The 17,153-nt window shown below is 35.2% G+C and overlaps 1 protein-coding gene across 11 annotated transcripts in view; it reads right to left on the bottom strand.

The window, feature by feature from the left end:
• Positions 1–17,153, bottom strand: part of Pde4d (phosphodiesterase 4D) — a 1,337,035-nt gene that overhangs the window by 177,967 nt on the left and 1,141,915 nt on the right. For all 11 annotated transcript variants that reach the window (XM_078016224.1, XM_078016225.1, XM_078016205.1 and 8 more), the window contains 2 exons: positions 8,177–8,213; positions 157–230 (listed from right to left, as the gene is read on the bottom strand). In XM_078016224.1, the coding sequence (XP_077872350.1) occupies positions 157–230; positions 8,177–8,213 (111 nt within the window). The remainder of the gene's footprint in view (positions 1–156; positions 231–8,176; positions 8,214–17,153) is intronic.

Below are 17,153 nucleotides of genomic sequence, written 5' to 3'. Positions count from 1 at the left end.
AATTAGCAGGGTATCATCTGATGTCTTGTTAATGTCCATGGTTAGATAGCTTGGCAGTGACACAGAGAAATTTAATATTTTGTCTTGAGTTCAATTCAAATTGAGATGACATTCTTTAAAAGCTCAGCAAAAAAGAGGGAATAAAGAATAACTTACTTGCTAGGCGCTCGGTCTTGCAAATTAGTTAATGCAGCAAAATTGTTTCGTACAGTTCGCAGGCTGGCTAACACCTACAACAAAAAGAAATTCTTGAGATGTCTTAAACTGGGGTCATCTTAAATGCAATTAAGAATGGTTTGTTAAGAGGAAATCTTATAATGCTTAAAACTTAATTTCATAGACCACTAAAGAATCTACTAGCACTTAGCAAAGCTTGTATGCATCCATATGAAATCCACAGAGATCACACTGTCAAAATTTTCCAGAAACCCTTTTCATTATCTACAAAAGTGGTCACAGCAGCAGCAGTCTCCATAGCATTCCTGTATTCCCAAGTCACTAACACAATATCCCAAGCAAACATGTATGTTGCATCTTATGCATATATGAAATAGTGTAGTATAAAATACGAATGAAGCTTACTTTAAGGATAAAAATAAAAATCATTCCAAAACTCTCTTTAAGAATTTACCAAGAGGGCTAGGGTTGTGGCTTGGTGGTAGAGTGCTTGCCTAGAATGTATGAGGCACTGGTTTCGATCCTCAACACTACATAAAAGTAAATAAATTAAATAAAGGCATTGTGTCCATCTACAACTAAAAAAAAAAAAAAGAAGAAAGAAAGAAAGAAAAAAGAATTCACCAAGAGTTCCATAATTTGCAGTCAGTAAGCTAAGTAAATCTTAGATTGCTTTCCAGCTTTGCCATGTGTCTGTACCAGCTAGTGCACAGATGGTCTTTTCCTTGGTTAAGACTGTGAATGACAAGAAGTCCCCAAGAAGGTATTTCTCACATAAAATGCAACTGCGCTCTCTCTCTCTCTCTCTCTCTCTCTCTATATATATATATATATATATATATATATATATGTATATATATATATATATATATATATACACACACACACACACACATACACACTTCCTGGAACACAGAAAATACCCAATAAAATGGCATCGTATGAAGAATACCTAGATGAAATATATCTACACATATGACAAGGCAGGAAAACGATGCCACCATCTCTGATAGCCCCCTTTCCTAATTCCAGTCGGACTAGAAGGTGGTCAAGGAATGGAAGTGAGCCTAGGAGAGAAAAGTTGTATGAATCTTCTGCCCCTGGCTTTTTCCTAGAATGGGCTCATTTCCTCAGGGTGGATCCTCAATTAGGTGGAATTATAGGTGTTCTGGATGTGAACCAGAATGCTAAATTTATCTAAAATGTGTCTTGGTAAGTACTAGGGTATTGCACAACAAACCAGGCTGCCTGAATCTGTTCAGTATTAATGTGTGAACCTGAACAAGTTATGTAAGCCTCTCCTTACCTCAGTTTTCTTAAATACAAACTGTAACTGATATTTACCTCACAGGATTGGAGTGTGAATTAGAAGAAATGACAGGTTAGGTGTCAAGAAAAAGCATTCAGTGTGGGTGAGTTTATTGGGGTAGCATTTCACTTGATTAATGATTTGGCATACACACACAGGGAATTTATTTAGTGACTTAGGAGTGGTACTACAAGGGGCCCCCCAAATTCTAATTGCTCTAAGGGCTCCAGAATTGTCTCCAGAGTTTTTTTTTTTAACCTGGCATGGATCTAGAGTCAGTTTATATTTTTTTCCAAGACAAAAACGTTTCAGACTTCAAAAAACAAAAACTTGACATTAATTTGTGTTGGTCAAAGGAAGTTTGTGCATTGGGACAGTGACCTACAGCATTTCCCCTGAAGGAATCTGTGGTGCTTCCGAAGGAGCCAACCATGATTAACTCAGTTACTGGAAAATCCTGGCTCATTACCACACATAAACAACCCACAGCTCTGAAAGGTCACACTGCCTATGACAGAATATTCAAATAGCTAACTGCTGACATCAGACTACGATGTCTTTCAACAGGCATGGAATCTTGACTGATGCAGAAATAAATTGGATAAATGATCCACTGTCATTAAATCATGCAGACTTGATTTATATTTTAAGAAGTGAATTCTGAACACATTAAGAAGTGAATACTGAACGCATTTTAAATAAGATCATTGCACCAGCTAATCGATCCCTTTTCTAGGCAAAAATTTTAACTTCAGAATTCTGAGGATTTTATCATAATATGCTGTTGTAAATTCACTGCATTTGACAGCTGGTAAATTGAAAATGATATTATAGGTAAATCATATTCCATGCTCATTTGAGAGGAAAGTAATTCATGAAAGGAAACATTAGTTCATAAAAGAAATATTTTCTGTAGAGAAATTTTGCCTGTGTTATAATAATAAAAATATTAAACTGGATTATTTTTTTTTATTTTAAGTTTTTTATGTATTTATTTTGAATAAATCATACATTTGCTTGCTGTAGACTTTAAGTAGAAACATAACTATCCCGCAAAAAGTCTCATCTCAATAATTAAGCCAAAATCAAAATTATTGTTATTTATGCGATAGATGAACATTGAAAGGGATACTTCAGTGGCATTAAAATATTCATATCCTTCTATTTCTTAAACTGTTCATTATTATTATGATGATTATTTATGCTCTATATAATCACTAGATATATTCTTTTATATGTATGAACTATCTCAAAACAAACAAAAAATAAAAATGGAAGAAATAGTTCCCCCATCCCAGTCCTTCCTTCAGGCATCCAGTTGCCAGTCCCTGAGACTGACTTTGAGGTTGTGTCTTACAGTTTGCTTTTACAAACACTGCTGTAGTAAATAGCCCTGAGGATACATCATTCCCTGTGTGTGCAAGTCTTAAGTCATTGTGGCGTTCTCTCTCTCTCTCTCTCTCTCTCTCTCTCTCTCTCTCTCTCTCTCTCTCACTCTCTCTCTCAGTGGCAGGACAAGCAGTATTTTATAAATTTTTAGATCAAGTGTTAATTATTATCCTTAGCCAAAGTATAAATATAGTATAAATATAAGTTTCAGACAGATCTTTTAAGGGGTGCTTCCTGGGGAATCTTTATCCTAAATATCACTGGGTTTGTCTTTGCAGAACACAAAGAGGGAGGTAACTGTTGCTGGGGAGAGGAAATGGAAATAGTGTTACTGGAGCCCCTGAGTTAAGGTTCCGTTATTTTTTTCCTTTTGTTCCAGGGCTGCTCTCACTGCCCATGAATTCAGCTTTGTAAGAGATGTAGTCAGAGCTTTATTGCCCCTATAATTTTCTTCCCTTCTTAATGTTGTTAACCAAAGAAATCCCTGAGGTTTCTTCCACGTGGCTCAGTGGCAGAAAATTAAGGTCACTGCTTTCTCTTCTTCTCCTACAAGTACAATGTAACAGAACAAGATCAAAAATACCTCCGGAATGATGAGACACATACACACCTTAGGAAAGAAATACTGATAGTACTATAGAAAAATTGTGGACAGAGATGATCCGTACACTGGCCTGTGGGGTGGGATGTTATTTATACAGAGTTCTCAAACTTCTTTATGTGCTCTTAAACATCTATTGATCAGGAGGATTTACCAAAATTCACAGAAAAATGTGGACTTCATGAATCAGTAATGAACAGCCTCAAGGAGAGTTTTGAGGATTGTTTTTCAATTCATGTACACTTTATGCCACTAGGTGGCGGTAAAACACAGACTGAGATTTTTGTGGGGTGGGTGTATCCTGCGTGAAATGAAAGTATTCCTGGATCCAGGTTTTAACTTCAGAAGAAATGCTGGAGTCAACCTAGAATTATGTACAAGATAAAAAATTTATTTTGATAGAAAAGAAAATCTCTTTCGACTTATGTTTTTGTTGAACCATATGAAATTGTTTTGGTTATGTCAAAAAGTTATTGACAATTTCCTATGAATGACTGTAAGAGTTCAGATATCTAGAAAGATGCTAGTTGCCATTTATATTAATGAAGTCCAAGGAAATGCTGGGTGAATAAAAGCACCTGAAACGAGGAGACTACTCTTTTCTTCCATTGCTTCACAGAGAGGGCCTGGTGGGTCCAGCAAACTTGGGGACTGTGAGGAGATCATAAAAATCTCTGTGGGGTGAAATATTTAAAAAAAATATTGGTAATGTCCTACTACTATAATTAATGTTCTACAGTATTAATAACTACTATATTGTTTCCTAAAAGTATTCTGGGTGCTGTGTTTTGGTTAGAGAGGGCAAAAAAAAAAATGTGGGTATTCCTGCCCAGTCTTCATGGGTTGGGCATGTCTCTCTAGACTGACTGATGTGAGGCACTCCACAGGGAGTCAGGATAATGTTTGGGTGGGGGTTTCCTGTCATTTGCTTCATCAAAGATTCCACTTCTTTCAATGCTACAGACTTTCAGATGAGAATTCCAGGAGACTTAGAGTTTTACAAGGTTGTCATAATTGCAAACAGTGGAATTAGAGGGCCAGAGACTGCTGATTCCAGTATTCAGCAGTGTTGTGCCTCCTTGGTGCTCTTGGGCCCCCAAGAACTCTGGCCAAGTTGTTATCCTTGTGGGAGGAAAAGGGCAGTAGGGTCGTTCTCAACACTCAAGTCTCTGTGCCGAAGGAAATACTCATACCCAAACAGAATTTCAGTTTTGAAATTGAAGTATACAAACTAATTAAAGTTGGAACTTTTTCTGGAGCTCAAAGAGATTCTGAAATTATATGGAAAAGTCTAAGCCACCAGAGGTAGAAGACAGTTCAGGTTGACCCCCAGCAAAAACTTTACTCTAACATTGTTCTTCACATTAGAATAAAACATAGAGGGATTTGTAAGATCCTTCCTGAAAATTAGGCCTAACCAAGATGTTCTAGGTTCAGCTCCATCCAACAAAATGGGATATATCTTTTTGTGACTTCCTAAATTCTCTTGTAATTTAGTATTTAATTCTTTTCAAAACCCAAAAGGCCATAATTTAGAAATAATAGGGCAGGATCCTTTCATGTTTCGGGGGGCTGCACTCAGGCCTAAAGAAATGGGTTTTCAAGAAGATGAAGATGAGATGAGTTGGAGGAAGGTCCTTGACCATATTGGACAATAGTGGCCTGTTTTTAAGATCATAAGGAAAGTCGTAACACCCAGAGAAAACAAACCTAAATGGATAGAAAGTAAGAAAAAAAAATGTGAGCAGTAGTTCTTTGGGGATTGTAAATTGTGGGAAATTTTCTTCCTTTTGCTTATATTAATTTTTCTAAAGTTTGTATGCAGAAACATTTTGAGAGCAATGTGGCTCTCCCTGCAAATTTTATTTTATTTTTTAATAGTCTTTAGTTATAGATGGACACAATACCTTTATTTATTTATCTTTATGTGGTTCTGAGGATCAAACCCAGTGCCTCACCCATGCTAGGCTAGTGCTCTTCCTTGGAGCCACAACCTCAGGCCTCCCTGCAAATTTTCACCAAAATTTAGTGTGAAATTATGAATCCAAAACATAGTAGGAAGAGGGTATGATTCTTTGGCCTACTTGATGAGACATTTTCCTGAGCAAGTTGGCTAAAATCAGTTATGGTATAGCAGAACGAATAATGTTGGCATAACTTCAAGCAATATAAATATATTCCATTTTTGGAATTATAATATTTAACATTAAGTGGTAAGTGCTCTGCCCTGTATTACACACTCTTTTTCTGAGGAGATGGCAATTAAGTCAACAATATATGCCAGTTGGGCCCAACATAGCTTAAGAAAAGGCCAGGCGCTAACTGGGCTTTTAGTCTTACCTGCTTCTGCAACGATACCCATCAGTGCTAAAACTGCTCAGTATTAAAAAGCCTATTCTTACTTATATTTTAGTACAGCTTCCCAGATTTAATACTCCAGGAAAAGTCCATTTATGAAAACTGTGGTGAAGCCACTTAAAAAGAATTCACAGCCCCTGGGGCAACGACCACCTTCTGCAAGGTGAGTGAGTCCCTCAGTTGATGATAGGTAAAATCTCCTTAAGTATATTTCAGATTATTTAGGCATCAGATATATCTGAATATTACAAAGAGTTAGTTTATATTCAAAGTTCCAGTTTCAAGGGTATTAATCATTGTAAAATAACATTTATGGCTAAATGATGTTTTGTATATAAAATATGTATAAACATCCCAATATAGAGAAATTTGAGTACTTGTTTTGGAGATTATAGGTACACTATAGATGTCTAATCATGTAAAAGGCTAGACTTCTTTAGAATTTAACTGAAGGCAGGAGCCAAGTTAAAGAATTTTAAGTTGCCCCAGGGGCTGTGAATTCTTTTTAAAGATTTATTAATCTGTTAGATATTAGTAAATATTACTTGAAGTAAGAAGCCAAGATATTACATACAGATTTTTTTTTTACATTTTTTACAACATACTTAGATTTATTTTTCTTACAATAATATCTAGAGATTTTAGTTTTAGCTAGCTACCTGAGTAAACTCATGATGGGATGATTGGTTCTACATTTAGTGATGGTTGTTTATATTGTTTTACCTGATTTTGCCTGTTCATCTGGCTCTCAGCTCTTAGTTATACAATTATAAATTCTCAATAGGAATTAATTACAAACTGTTTCATTAAAAGTTTGCTATCACAAATATGATTAAAATGTAAGAGTGTAAATTTTTTTGACCCCGAAATACAAGCACTAGAAAGAATTCATGATCTCCAGCAAAAGGACTTGAGCATATGGAATGGATGGTGATCATCATCTGTTCTTAATTGCCTGCATTATTATTTTTTAGTTTTCAATGGACCTTTATTGTATTTATTTATGTGTGGTGCTGAGAATCGAACCCAGTGCCTCATATATGCCGGGCAAGTGCTCTACCACTGAGATATGACCCCAGCCCACCTGCATTAATTTTTAAAATCACCATTAGACATTTTATTTATGAATTAATTACAATTGTGGTCTAAATTATTTTAGAAATCTTTAAAAAATTAAAACTGCAAAATCATATTGTTCTAAAATTATTATTATTCATTTAAAAAATTATACCTAAGATTACATTTAGAAAGAAAAGAGCAATTTCATCTCTATACAATTAAACCAGTTTTAATTAAAATTTAATAAAAATTAAAATTTTTAGTATTCTTGTGAATATTTTGCATGAACAGTATTATTTTAATCTTTTAACATCTTATGAGGCGGGTACTCCTGCAATTATAATTTAACAGAGGAGGAAGTAAGACTTGGAAAAGTTCAGTGCCTTCCTCAAAGTCATTCAGAAAAGTTAAATGAGTTGCTCAAGTTGCTACATCTATTTCTGACCTACCTCTAGTTAAATAATTTGTATAACTTCTCGGCACTGCTTGTATTTCAACATTTAAACATTTTTTCTCAGTCAGTATTGATTTTAAATCTGCTTCATGACCCAGTTTAAATAAGTTTCATCCTATTTGTCCCTAGTTATCTACATCAGGGGCTGTCAACTTCTCTTACACACAGTAAAAATACTGTGGCCTTTGAAAAATAAAAATTCTTGGATCTCCAGATTATTTAAAATCCATAGGCATGCAAGCCTAGGCGTCGGGATGAGTGCTCTAGGTGAGTCTAGCTTGCATCTAGGGTTGAGAATCACTCCAGTACACCTCAAATCATCTCATCACCTTCTTGCATCTATGTCATGTGATCAAAGTATTTTCATGATTTGTATGCTGTAAAACAAACACAGATCACTGGGCTAAATCTTTGTGCCAATGACACATGTATAAAGGAGTAAATAAGGTATCAGTTTGAACTGTATGACTGAATTTCAAGCAATGATCATATACCTCATTTTATTAAATGTAATTTAATCCACAATATAGCCTTCTGCTTCTAATGCCTATATCAGTTAAGAAATATGGGCCTATTTATGTTCTCTATCTCTAGGGTAATTTGTTATTTGAAGCAAAGACAATCTTTGAGTCTACCACAGTTTAAAGAAAACAGATCTCTAGGGCCAAAGTCACATTTTCTAGCGTTGCCTATGAATTACTTGGATGAACCACACTATTTGTATTTATAATTTCATTTACTTTAAAACTAAATTGAGAAACAGATCAAATCCTCCCAAACCAATTTCCAAATCTGTGAGAAGTCGGCCTGCTCACCGAGGTATGCTTACCTGAGCAAAAGGAGTCACAATCAAGTCATCTCCATGTCTGAAAAATAAACCAAATCCCATGTTAGAAGTCATCGACAACTCTATGACTAGTTTTAATCAATATTCCATGTGAAGTTCCAATGTTAAGTTTCATAAATCCCCATAGAGAATTACAATAATTCCATCCTTATTCTTCAGCACATGTTCTTTTCAGGCACTGGGTTGAAAATGCATCTTCTTGGATTTTGAACAATTATCCAGCTACTTAGGGCTAACAGGGTACACCATGGTAGAAACAGTTCCAGTGCTGGGGCCTGGGTTTTACTCTTGCCTCTTAGTATAATTATTAGTCAGGGGTGCTGTGGAAGGAACCAGCAGCCTCAGTAGCTTTTGTGAGAGGACCCTGGCCCATGTATTTGAAGATGATTAGCGTTGCGTGTTCTGCATCATCCTCTGGAAGTGTTGGACAAGCCAGGAACTATAGATGACATGGGACTGCATCATATACTAATAAAAACCCCGTGAAACTTTTCAACTGACTCATGTCTCAGCCACCATAGTTACAGGGGAATGTTACCCCATGTGTGCTGTTGCTATAGCAACCTCAGCCACACCAGGCCTGCGATATAGGAGCAAGGTGTCAGCATGACGTGGCTTGGAGGGATAGAGAAAGTCAAGAAAAGTTGTGCAATGTTCTACTTAGAAGAAAGTGAGAAACTTGGGCCTGCAAGTCTTTCTTGGTATTTCCTAGCATAAATAGTTCAACAGCAGCATGTGCCTATCTTCATGGGCTATTTCTTGATCTAGACAGCCAAAGCTCTTGAATCAAGTGTAAGCAGTTATTCTGCACAGAAAGCTTCCTGAACATTACTTTCACTGAAAATAGTGCAACTGACCTGTCTGTTTGCTCATGCACAATCTGAAAAGAACCAGAGTGACCTAAAACAACACTTACGAAATGTGGTACAGCATAAAGAGCACGGGGAGAATGTTCTCCATGGATCATCAATGGCAAAGAGACTAATTGCTGTGGTCACCATCAAATTATACAGAGCTCTTGAAAGTCAAAATGTGGAAAATAGAAGAAAAAAAACGGAAAAACACTTCAAAAGAGGCATGTGTCATTTTCCTTTCCATTGGTTCCAGAACCACATTTTCAAGGGACATCTGTTATTCTTTTATTCATAAAATCCTACATGCTATGAATATCATTTTATAGAGGAAACAACAGAGGTTCAAGGGGATCAGAAGGTCTAGAAGCAAATAAATGGTAGCTCCAGGATGTCAGTCCAAAAAGGTCTTCTGAGGCCAAACCCAGAAAGACTCTTTCCTAGAAGAATGGCCCAGAGTGAAGTAGGCTGGTGTACTGAAGCGGTAAGAAAGCCAGTGTCCCAGAGGCAGCTGGCAAGAGGAGACAAAGCCAAAGAGGCAGAGGAATCATCTGAGTGAGGAAGAATATGACACATTCGAGGAGCTACAATGCATAGCTGAGCGATTCTAGAAAATGCATTGCAGGGTAGGAAATGCAAGAAGAGTGGCAGGTGGTGAGCCAGGCTGCAGATCACTGAGCCCTTGTACATGTAAGAAAAGCCTGGGATTTTACTTTCTGATGGGAGTGAGAGTTGTGAATTCTGACCCCACCATGTTCTAAGTATATATATACACACTTGTGCAAGTTATTAAACTTCTCTTTCTCTTGGTCTCTTCATCTGTAAAATGGAGATGATAGTCCATACATAATGTTATTTGAGGATTAAGTGACTGATGTTCAGGTATTCAGAATGTGCTTAGCCTAAAATTCGATAAATTTAGTAGTCTATATATAATTAGTAATAGTAAATATTATTTATATTCCAATGGCTTTTGCTTTCTTATGCAGTTAGGAAATTTAAAAGACTCAGAAAACTGATACTTAATTAAGAACTTCTAAGCCATTATGACAGATTTATAAGGGACTGAGAGTTTTGAAGGGGCAAAACTGAAAGCAGAGTAGGCAGTGTCAAGAGTGGAGGAGATGAGGACCTGAGTCAAATCAATGGTAACTGAGAGAGGAAAAGTGACAACATTATGGGCTTTGTAAAAGAACTTTAAGGAAAATTTGAGACATACAAAACTAAGGGGGATGCTATTATGGTAGGTACATTTTATGTACAATGTCACCAACTATCACACAATGATTCGGGTAAGTGGTATGTTCCCATCTTACAGATGAGAAAAACTGAGTCTCAACCTGGTTAAAAGACTAAACCCAAAGTCACACAGGTAAGAATACACAGCCACACTTGCTCCTTATGATTTCACTAGTTCACTCCTATAGGACAGATTAAAAATAAGGACCTACAAAAGGTAAAAAAAAAAAAATAGGAAAATAGTACAGTAATCTAGTAAAAGAAAAAAAAGTGAAAACTACAAGGCAAAACTCAAAATGATGTCCAGGGTTGGACAACTGCATTTCTTCATTGGTCCATCATTCTGACCTTGCTCTCTGAGGGTTGATGACAGGCACAATTTAGGGTTGCAATTCCGCCTATGTACTCACTTTGAAATAGTAACCTAACTCTTACTGAGCAACTGAGAAATACTTGCAGATGCTCCAAATTTTTCCGAAAGCATGAGTATGAGATCCAGAGCTAAGCATTTTACTATTTGACATATACAAATACACACACACACACACACACACACACACACAAATATCCATTCAAAGCCAATTGTTTTTATAAGTAGTGAACAAAATAATAAATTTAGTGTATTAGTTTTTCTTTGTTAGAAGTTCAAAAGGCAAAGACTATTTCAACAAATTTACATACATTCAAGACACTTCAGTGGTTTCTATGAGAAAAAGTGTTATTTAAAAAGCATGATTCTGGGCTAGGGTTTTGGCTCAGCAGTAGAGCACTTGCCTTGCACACAGGAGGCCCTGAGTTCAATCCTCAACACCACATAAAAATAAATACACCACATAAAAATAAACAAATAAAGGTATAAAAAAATAAAAAGCATGATACCATGACAGGAAATATATTACACAATGAGAAAATTACATGTGAAGTGTCTCCTTGATTTGGCAATTGAAGAGCTTTCAGTTTGCTTCAACACGTGGCCATACTGAAGGCAGTTCAAATACCCAGAACAAAAATAATATGAAATCCAGATATTGTCCCAAGCTACAATCTTTTCTTTCATTTTATTCCTTATAATTTCCTGACCATAAAGTTAATTTTCTAAGAGCTAAGTCATATGGATCAAGGCACATCATCATTCTTAAATTAATCCATGTTAATAAGTCCTTTAGTTTGGAAGTGCATCATAGTGGATTTGAACTAGTCAAAAGGATTGCATGTTTGTTAAAACACTTAATTCTTTCATTCAATTTCATTCTGAAACTTTGTAAAAGGTATATTTAGAATATACAATATTTAACATAATTTATCCAACTTCCTTTCTTTTCCTGTCAAAGTATAAAGAAAGACAGTTGTAATTTTAGTGGAGATATGTCATTTTTAAAAATTGCCCAGAAATTCTTTCTGCCGAATATTTCAAGTTTGTCTCATTTTAGTAATAATAAATGAGATTCCCAGCATTTCAGTGGCAGACATCTTCTATAAAGGATATTTTATCCATTTCTTTTCAAAAGTATGTAAGGCTTAATTTGTCTTTGGATATATATCTAATATATAATTTAAAAATCTTTGTCTTCAACTCAACATGAAAACAACCTTTTCCAGACTATTTTGAAATATAATGATGTAGGTAATATATGTTTTTATTTATGGATAGAAGAAAATAAATATAATATGAAATGTATCTTTTAATTGTGTACTGAACTTTGCATATATAATTAAAAGAGATTTGGGACTTAAGATCAACAGAAGATTAATTTTGATACATATGATTGGCTTAAATTACATGTGAGTTTATGGTTTTTTGTTTGTTTGTTTTTTGAGACAGCTATGTTATCCAGGCTGGTCTCAAACTCCTGGGCTCAAGCGACCCTCCTGAGAAGCTGTGACCACAGTGTGCACCACCAGACACAAAACAAAACAAAATGAACAAAAAGCCCTTGAAAGAAAGTGATTCTGCAATTGGCACTTGAACAACTTTCTCAACAAGGAAGTTTTTTAGTTAGGAGGGTGTATAATATCATGCAATCAACTGGGGTTTTCTGAGATAGGAAAAGACAGAGTCTCTAACAAATTAAGAAGTTTAACTCATAGTTAGTAGTGCCTGGAGACTTGAAATTGTAACTACTGGTGTCATAAATTTGAGGGAGAATTATTCAATATCACCTTTTCTTTAAGTAAAAAAAAAAAAAACTTCAACAAACTTAAATCATCAGATCTATTTTAAAGGGAAGCTAATTTTAGCTTTCAGATAAAGTTCTTTTCAGAACTTCGTGGGACACAGGTGGGAAGAGATTGAGGGCTGATAATACTCAGGAGAAAGCTACTTTTTGACATTTTATATATATACATATATATATATATGTGTGTATATATACATATATATGTATACGCACGCACGCACGCACGCACGCACGCACGCACGCACGCACGCATGTGGAGACCAAGAAGATTGGGACCCAGGTAATAGTCACAGCGAAGGTCAAGTGCAGAGACTTCCAGAACAGATATGATAAGTCACTGGAGGTCACTGTGGAGGCAGTGTCACAATGGCCTTGAGTGTTGTGATGTGGAAGGAGGTGCCACATGCTCAGTCACTGAGCTGGCTGCGATGGGTAGGCTTGCCTACACCTGCCCACCTCTACTCTCAAAGAGAGGCCTTGCTAGGTCCTGAGTCAGGGCTACCAGAGGCAGAGGCTCAACTGTTGACTCTTGTTTTCAAAACAGGAATGACAAGAGTTAAAAACTCCCATTCTTTATGCCTTTGCCATCCTTTCCCTATTTCTTGTTCTTTCCATAACGAGAAGTTAGAAACACAGACAAGAAGCTGAAACAGAGAGAGAGAAAGAGAAAAGCCAGGTGGGAGGTGACAGCCTGTAATTCCAGTGACTTGGGAAGCTGAGGCAGGAGGACTGCAAGTTGGAGGCCAGCCTCAACAAATTAGAAAGGTCCTAAGCAATGTAGTATAAACCTTGTCTCGGAAATAAAAAGGACTGGGAATCTGCTCAGTAGTTAAACCAATGGGTTCAATTCACGAGAGAGAGAGAGAGAGAGAGAGAGAGAGAGAGAGAGAGAGAGAGAGATAGAGAGAGAGAGAGAGAGAGAGAGATATCTAAAAGCAAACCTTCTTATGGAAGCCTTGTTGGGATCCATAAACTATTCAAGTATAGTATTAAATTTGGAAAAGTACACTGCCATCATAAAACAATAAGTTTAACCAAAACCAGCACCTGGAATTATATATCTTTGAAATAGATTTATATATAAATAAATCTTTGAAATAGATTTATATATATAAATTATATTTATATTTAATTTATATATATAATTATATATATAAATTTATGTATATAAATCTACTTCAAATTGTGAAACTCAGGGACACCTTTCTTCTTGTTGGCTTCAGCACTAGGAGCCTTTATAATATCTTATTATTTTTTATTTCTTAAAACAATTTCACTATACTGCTTTTAAGAATTCAGAGTATAAACATTCAATTAAAGTATAAATAGTAGTGGTAATAAGTACAAAAATTAGTTATCATAAACAACAGTGATAGCTAATATCTATTGAGTTATTACTATATGCAAAACATGTTACAATAATAATCTATTCTTTTTTTTTCCATAGGTGAGAAGACAGAGGCCTGAGAAAGACACAAAATCACATGTCCATGAAGTGATAGGGCCAGGATCCAAATCTGTGTCATGTGACTTTGGGGCCAGGATCCAAATCTTTGTCATGTGCTATGTAATTCTCCAGCTAGAACACATTTATCAATGCCTAACCCTCATCCAAAACAATGCTTAATCTTTGATATATTTTTTGTATATCATGAGGCAATATCAAAAAGACAACAAATAGAAGAATTATACATGAATGCAAAAAATAATGTCAAAACAACAAAATCAAGCTAATCAAACAACATATTATCAATGACTAATAAAGCAAAACAAGCTTAGTCTACCTAATGATTTTCATGTCCTACAACCCTAAAATAAAATAATAATTTCTTTTTCCATCCAGGTGTAAAGTTTTGGCTGACAATTCAATAACAAATGTGCATAATTGGGGTATGATAAGAACATGTTAGTCATATGTAACAAAGACCTCTGAGGATAGTGTACAGATAACAAAACATTCTAATGTAAATATCTACAAGTAAATTTATGCATGCATATTTTGTATATATGTGTATATGTAATCCTAAGGAAATTTTCTTTTAAAAGAAAATTCTTTTTTAAAATTTTAATTCTTTGCTTTCTGTAATTCAAATGACAGGGAAAAGTACCATTGGGAGGAAAACAAATTGGTATAACCACTATGGAAAGCAGTAAGAGATTCCGCAAAAAAACTTAGAATGAAACCACCATTTGACCCAGCTATCTCATTCCTCAGTTTATACCCAAAAGACTTAAAATCAGCATAGTACAGTAATGCAGCCACATCAATGTTTATAGCGGCTCAATTCACAATATCTAAACTATGGAACCAAACTAGGTGTCCTTCAATAGATGAATAGGAAAATGTGATATATATATATATATATATATATATATATATATATATATATATATATATATCCAGGAACAGAAAGTCAAATAAGGTATTATTGTATATATGTATATATTTTTTCAATGCAATATTACTCAGCTTTAAAAAAAGAATGAAATTATGGCATTTGCCAGTAAATAGATAAAGTTGGAGAATACGCTAAGCGAAATAAGCCAATCCCTCCAAAACAAAACACATATTCTCTAATATGTGGATGCTAATTGACAATAAGGGGGCAGGGCACGAGAGAATAGAGTTACCTTAGATTAGTAGACGAAAGTGAAAGGGGGGAAGGGAGTGGAGATGGGGAAAGGAAGATAGTAGAAGTAGAACGAAACAGACATTATTGATTTATGCATATATGTGACTACATGACCAATGTGATTCTACCCATGTACATTCAGAAAAATGAGAAATTATATCCCATCTATATATATCATATCAAAGTGGACAAATGCATTCTACTGTCATGTATAACTAATTTTAAAAAATAAAAAAATTAAAAACAAAACAAAACAAAAAACACTTTCATCTTTACTAGCCTTAAGAGAATTTACTATATCATTTTGCCTATTCTAATCAATGAGAAAACCCTTCAGAGAACACCTGTAAACATTACATTCTAATTGATATTTTACTGGATTAAAAATATCAGTTTAGGGGGCTGGGGATGTGGCTCAAGCGGTAGCGCGCTCGCCTGGCATGCTTGCAGCCAGGGTTCATTCGATCCTCAGCACCACAGACAAACAAAGATGTTGTGCCCGCTGAAAACTAAAAAATAAATATTAAAAATTCTCTCTCTCTCTCTCTTAAAAAAAAAATATCAGTTTAGGGGCTGGCGCTTGCCTAGAATGTGTGAGGCACTGGGTTCGATCCTCAGCATCACATAAAAATAAACAAATAAAATAAAGGCATTCTGTCCATCTACAACTATATATTTTTTTTTAAAATCACTTTAGATGTTTAGAATTCTAAATTTCTTTCTTCTTTTTCCTTTTGGTACCAGGAATTGAACCTAAAGGAACTTAAACACTGAACCACATCCCCATATCCCCAACCCTTTTTATTTTGAAGCAAGTTCTTGCTAAATTGCTTTGGGCCTTGCTAAGTTGCTGACAAGGGCTTTCAACTCATGATCCTCCTTCCTCAGCCTCCCAAGCCACTGGGATTACAGGTATGTGCCACTGTGCCCAGCTAATCTTGTAACCACCTGCTTAACACTTATTAACATTTTAATAATTAACAAATCACTTAATAGCAAGAAAGCGAATAACCCATTAAAAATAAACACAAGAACGGAGTAAACATTTCTTAGAATAAGACATACCAACGGCCAATAAATATATGAAAAGGTGCTTAACATAAGTAATCATCAGGGAAATGCAAATTTAAATCAAAATGAGCTATCATGTCTCACCCAAAAAATTAGCTTTAATCAAAAAAGCCAAAGATAAAAAATGTTGACAAAGAAGTGGAAGAAAATACTGTACACTGTTGGTGGGAATGTGAATTCGTGTGGCAATTCTGGAAGGTACTATGGAGGTTCACCAAAATTAAAAATGGGACCATCATATGATCCACTCTGGGTTTATAAGCCAAGAAAATAAAATCAATGTGTCAAAAAGTATCTGGATTACTGTTTTATTAGAGCACTATTCACAATAGCCAGCACAGAATCAGCCTAAGTATCAACCAACAGATGAGTGGATAAAGAAAATGTGGTCTCTATACACAATGAAATAGCACTCTCCCTTAAGAAGGAAAGAAATTGTGCCCGTTTGAAAACAATGATGCAGAAATGAGCCTAAAGTACATTATGCTTAGTTAAATAAGCCAGGAACAGAAAGTCAAATAAGGTGTTATTGCACATATAAATGTAGATCTATTAATAAAAAAAGAAGTCTTGGAGAGAGTAGAATGTTGGTTACGGGAAGCTGGAAAATGGGGTTTGGAGATGTTGGGTGAAGGGTACAGATATACAGTTAGGAGGAATACATTTAAGAGATTTATAAGGTAGGCTTATAATTAAGAATAATGCCAAGCATATTTGTAAATTGCTGAGAATAGATTTTAGATGTTCTCATCACAGAAAGTATAAATGAATTGATGGACATATTATGAGTTTGATTTAATAATTCTATAATGTATACAAATATTATAACATTATATTCTACATCACACATACACACACACACACACACTACACAGTCACATATTATTTGTCAACTAAAAACTAAATAAAACAACAACAACAACAGATTAAAACCTAGAACTGATCATTGATCAAAAAAGTTCTTAAAGATCCATAATTTTTGACTCAC

The sequence above is a fragment of the Ictidomys tridecemlineatus genome, chromosome 1 (genome assembly GCF_052094955.1).
Source record: "Ictidomys tridecemlineatus isolate mIctTri1 chromosome 1, mIctTri1.hap1, whole genome shotgun sequence".
Taxonomy (NCBI): domain Eukaryota; kingdom Metazoa; phylum Chordata; class Mammalia; order Rodentia; family Sciuridae; genus Ictidomys; species Ictidomys tridecemlineatus.
This window is presented reverse-complemented; position numbering and strand designations above follow the sequence as displayed.